Source organism: Sinocyclocheilus grahami, unplaced genomic scaffold, assembly GCF_001515645.1.
Source record: "Sinocyclocheilus grahami isolate Dianchi unplaced genomic scaffold, SAMN03320097.WGS_v1.1 scaffold14670.1, whole genome shotgun sequence".
NCBI lineage: Eukaryota > Metazoa > Chordata > Actinopteri > Cypriniformes > Cyprinidae > Sinocyclocheilus > Sinocyclocheilus grahami.
In genome coordinates this window covers 1-5344 of record NW_015515433.1, presented here as the reverse complement: position 1 = coordinate 5344, position 5344 = coordinate 1, and the positions used below count along the sequence as shown (strand labels likewise).

Sequence of the window (5344 nt, the reverse complement as noted above, 5' to 3'; positions counted from 1 at the left end):
GCTGGAGCTCTCTCCCGCTCAGCTGCTGCTGCTCCTGGCCAGTGAAGACTCGCTCAGAGCCCGTGTGGAAGAGGCCATGGAGCTCCTCATAACTCACGGAAGGTGAATCATCTCACCACACCTGTCAAGAACATGTCACATATACAAATACAAATTCCTTGCTATGATGAATATTGGAGCATCTAAATAAAAAANAAGTTCTTACTAATTAGTGAATATAGTGTTATGGTAATAGTGTCAAGTAAAATTAAACATTAAATGTATTTAATAATTAAATACTATAATAATTACATAAATGTATTTAATGTAATTATAGTAGTTACTAATTTGTGTTTTTTAACATTATAATATTTAATCATTATTAAATAGGATATTTATAATTAAAATTACATAATTATTGAATGCTATTAAATGTACTAATTTTTTACATTACATTTTAATAAAATAAAATACTTTGTTAAATGTTTTTAATTAAATACTATAATTACATAAATTACATTTAATTATGTGCATACCTATTTAATAATAATTATATTATTATAGTATTTAATAATTATTATATACATTTAACATATTTAATTATCAAACTGTTTAATTATAATTAATATTACATAATTATTAAATGATATTAAATGTAAACTAATTAAATTATTGTTGTTTAAAACATTTATTAAATTTATGTATTTATTGTTTAGCATTTGATTTTATGGTGACCTGGGTATTTTTGTGAAAAACCCAGTCTCTTTGCTGATAGTGGAGTATTTAATGAGCTTCTCTCTCTTTCGCAGGGAAAATGGCGCTGACAGTATACTGGACCTTGGCCTCCTCGATACTCCTGAGAAAGCACAGGTATGTTGCGTCTAAAACCCCAAAGACTCTTCTCTGACTCCTCTCCTTTGCATCAGGTTAGATTCAGCATAGAACTCTCTTCTTATCATTTTGGGCTGTGTTGGGTTTTGGAGTTGCTCTGTGTGATTTTTCGGACTTTCCTAATGTTACATCTGTGATCTGATTTTAATTGTAATTTCCATATTCCACCAGCAGGAGAACCGAAAGAGGCACGGTTCAACCCGCAGTGTGGTTGACATGGAGCTGGACGACCCAGAGGATGGAGACGATAACGCCCCTCTGTTCTACCAACCCGGCAAGAGGGGTTTTTACTCGCCCCGTCCAGGCAAGAACACAGAGGCCAGGCTCAACTGCTTCCGTAACATCGGCAGGTGCGAGACACACGTTCACCTGAGCATCTGTGTGAGACTGAACCACGATATGAACTTCTAACAATAACCCTGATTCTTCTGCCTGCAGGATACTTGGCTTATGTCTGTTGCAGAATGAACTTTGCCCCATCACACTCAACAGACACGTCATCAAGGTGTTGCTCGGCAGGAAGGTGAATGTCTAAATATTAATACATTTCTAATAGTGACAGGTTTAACCTCATATCACTGCAGGATATTACTGAGGTTGGGCCTTATGAAATTCATTTTATTTTTCCCCCTAATTCTGTTATAATTTTTCTGGGTTACATTTTTTTAAATTTGTTGTTTTCTGGATTTCGTTTTAATGGTTAAATAAAGTTTTAGTAAAAGCATGTCTAATTAATTCAACTCATGAAACTTTGAATAAATTGTTAAATTATGTATTACAATTAATTAGACATGCTTTTTGATTACTAACATTTAATTAAACCAATAAAACGGAAAACAGAATTTGGAAATATTAATTTAGGAAAAATAAAACTGATTTCACAGGGCTCTAAAAAGGTAATTTTTGTTATGCAATTCAACATCAATTTATTAGTTGATTTAACAAAAATAACCTTTTTATGGCCTTATGAATTTTGTTTTACTGGTTAAATTACATTTTAATAATAAAAAAGCATGTTTAATTAATTGTAACTAATAATAACTAAATTAATTTGACATGCTTTTTGATTACTAACATTTAATTTAACCATTAAAACTGAAAACAGAATTTGGAAAAAATAAAACAAAATTTAGGGGGAAAAAATAAAACCAATTTCACAGGGCCCTATAAAAGTCATTTTTGTTTTTGTTTTTTACGGAAAATACTTTTTTAACGGCCCTATGAAATCTGTAAATTATTATTTTTTTTGTAAGTATCTCTAAGTATCTTTTGTAAAAAATGTTTTCCCCCCTAAATTCATTTTTTTCCGTTTAAATTTTTCTGTATTGCACTATATTGGTATTATTCCATATTAATAATAAAAAGCATATCTAATCAATTGCATTTGTAAAACGTTAACAATTGACGTTTTGAAATGTTTTGTTATTTGTCTGCTTTATGAATTTATAATTTAATACTAATCTGTTGTCCAAAATTGTGATAATCAAATACAAAAAAATAATTGTATTAAATGTAACAGTTTCTTTTTTTCCCCCTTTAAAATATATGTACTTGTACTGCAAGTTTTATTTGTATTGACTGGATACTGTGTTCTCCATCACAGAAATCATACTGAGGTTTGCGTTCTCTTGTGCTGCAGGTGAACTGGCACGACTTTGCGTTCTTCGACCCGGTGATGTACGAGAGTTTGCGGCAGCTGATTCGTCACTCTCAAACCGAGGAGGCGGAGGCCGTGTTTGCAGCGATGGACCTTGCCTTCGCTATCGACCTCTGCAAGGAGGAAGGATCTGGACAGGTAACGGCTGCGTTCTCCCGTTGCATCAGCATTAGAGTGGAGTCTGTGCACATGACTGAAGGTTTCCTGCTGCATCTGCAGGTGGAGCTCCTGGTTGGCGGGGTCAACATGCCTGTGACGCCTCTGAACGTGTACGAGTACGTGAGGAGATACGCGGAGCACCGGATGCTGGTGGTGGCAGAACAGCCTCTGCATGTGAGTGCACTACGCTCCTGCTTTTTAGATCTCCAAGAGCCAGAAATGTGACCATCTGGAACATTAATCTGGACTAGGCTTGCTGCGATAGCCGGTGTGTACTAGGGCTGGATCCAGAGGTTGCGTTAACTGAAAATTTCCCATAATTTACGGAATTTTTTTTATTTAGCAGTGACGGAAAAATCTGAAGGACGTCTGTCATTTTGACATTACACTGAGGGTGATCTATTGTAATTTGTAACTGTAATTCCCACCCCTGTCCAGTTGGTGGTGAGAGTGCTCCAGTGTGGCAGTGATCATCAGCTCCAGAACAAAAATAAAACTATCACCAGTCTTTTGCTATGCCTTTGATTATGTGCATGCGAGTACCCACTAAGTAGTAAAGCGAAAGCACTTCGCTTGATCTGAGGTGTCTACAGTGATCTATCACGCCACGTTAAAGGGTTAGTTCACCCTAAAAGGAAAATTAGCCTGTGTTTTACTCACCCTCGAGGCATCCTAGGTGTATATAGGGCCTTTCGCACTGCGGGAACCTTTTCATAGTACCAGAAGTAATTGTGGAACTACCCACTTTTTGGCGTTTTCGCACCACCGGAACTGGGTGCGATTTTAGTACCGGACTGCCTTTTTCGAGAACCAAATTAGCTCCTACTCCGGAGCAGGGTCTAACCAGCACAACTGGTACTAATTGTGACGCAAGTAGACATTGATTGGCCAAACGCGTACGGAAACGCCCTCACCCGCCTTGATTTAAAACTCTGTGTAAAACATACTGTAAGCATGTCAACTTATTTCGCAAGTATGGAGAACAGTGATAGATGGACGGACGCTGAAGTGCAGGCACTTGTAGCAAATGTAGCACTGCCAGTTGTCGTTGGAGATTCTTAGTCCTCCTTTCTGTTCTTTCAATCGCTTTACGTATACGTCGACTTTCCATGTCCATTATTGTGAAACCCACTAGACACAACAAAAACACTGCTCCGATCACACCGTCCTCCATCCTCCTGTTGTTAACGTTGTTCTTTGTTTCTGTTGTTGAACGCCGCGCACAAATGACGTCGCTGTCGACTGGCTTACGTCACTTCTTAGTACACACTGTCGGTGCGAATTCAACCCTTTAAATGGTACTGGGAAATAGTTAGCGCAAAATCGTCCCAGTACTTTAGTACTGTACATTTAGTTCTGGAACTAAAGCGATGCGAAAGGCCCTTATGACTTTAATCTTTCAGGCGAATCCAATCGGAGTTATATTAAAAATGGTCTCGGCTATTCCAAGCGTTATTGCAGTTGGCGGGTGTTTCTCTGTTTAACAATCCAAAACACGTCAAATAAAGCGTGCGCATCCAGAATAACACCTGCCTCACACGGCTCCGGGGCATGAATGAAGGTCTCCTGTAGCGAATCCATGCGTTTTTTCTGAGAAAAATATCCATATTTCAAACGTAATAAACACTTCTCTCTCTTTCATCTAACTGTCAATACGCAGAAGCCGTCACACGTCGATTAACCAGTTTCCTCACCGTCACAACCCTATTTTGCAGCTTGCATTTTTTTGCATGCTCATTTACAGTTGTGCATTTGGCAGATGCTTTTATCCAGTGTGACTTCCATTGCATTCAAGCTAAACCGTTTTTCAGTGCATGCACTCCCTTAGAATTTAACCCATCATTTACTGTTCGAGGAAGGATTTAAGAACATGTTCTCTCATCTGTGCCATTGCTTTTTTAAATTGTGCCAGAAATAAGGAGAAACATGCAGAAGTGTAAGTGAGGATGTTGTTTTGCAGGCCATGCGGAAGGGTCTTCTGGATGTGCTTCCAAAGAACGCTCTGGAGGACCTGACGGCTGAGGACTTCAGACTGCTGGTCAACGGCTGTGGAGAAGTCAACGTCCAGATGCTCATTAGTTTCACCTCTTTCAATGATGAGTCAGGTACATTTTTGGATCTCCAAGATGCTTGAAACTGATACATCTTTGCCCTTTTTCTGCTTATATGGAATTAAATAAATCCGACCCAGTTGTTCAAATGTTCGTAACTGAAGAATGAGCAGTTTGTATGTTGTTCTTCATTGGTAATCGTGTGGTTTTGATCGTCCAGGTGAGAATGCAGAGAAGCTGCTGCAGTTCAAGCGCTGGTTCTGGTCCATCGTTGAGAAGATGAGCATGACAGAGCGCCAGGACCTGGTAAAAACGTCTCCTTTTTCCTCTACTTAATATTAGGGCTGGGACAATAAATCGATGCATAGTGAATCGTGCAATTGTTCTGCATCGATTCTGAGATTATTGGAATGCATTGTGATTCTCTCGTGAATCGATTCTGAGCTTAGTTTTGAACAGCAGATGGCACTGCTTTAGAAACAGTCGTACTCTGCTTGCTTCCAGTTCCTTACACACCACTTGAACGCAAAATAATCATTCATAAAATTCGAAAAGGTTGAACCGAATTACAAGGGTGTTCATAGTGGGCTGTGTTTACATTAATCTC

At 38.3% G+C, this 5344-nt stretch overlaps 1 protein-coding gene across 1 annotated transcript; it reads left to right on the top strand.

Moving 5' to 3' along the window:
* The first annotated feature begins 6 nt into the window (after window positions 1-6).
* Window positions 7-5165, top strand: LOC107579146 (E3 ubiquitin-protein ligase UBR5-like). The gene is made up of 8 exons (XM_016265007.1): window positions 7-102; window positions 789-849; window positions 1042-1220; window positions 1309-1393; window positions 2510-2665; window positions 2747-2860; window positions 4647-4791; window positions 4958-5165. The coding sequence occupies exons 1-8, from the start codon at window positions 77-79 to the stop codon at window positions 5071-5073; spliced, it is 882 nt and encodes a 293-aa protein (XP_016120493.1). The 5' UTR covers window positions 7-76; the 3' UTR covers window positions 5074-5165.
* Window positions 5166-5344: the final 179 nt, after the last annotated feature.

Bases quoted from the DNA above. Each gene is read 5' to 3' on its own strand.
- LOC107579146 (XM_016265007.1), top strand. From the start codon at position 77: ATGGAGCTCCTCATAACTCACGGAAG. The intron at 2,666-2,746 runs GTAACGGCTGCG...CTGCATCTGCAG, and splicing joins AGGAGGAAGGATCTGGACAG to GTGGAGCTCCTGGTTGGCGG. The intron at 4,792-4,957 runs GTACATTTTTGG...TTGATCGTCCAG, and splicing joins CTCTTTCAATGATGAGTCAG to GTGAGAATGCAGAGAAGCTG.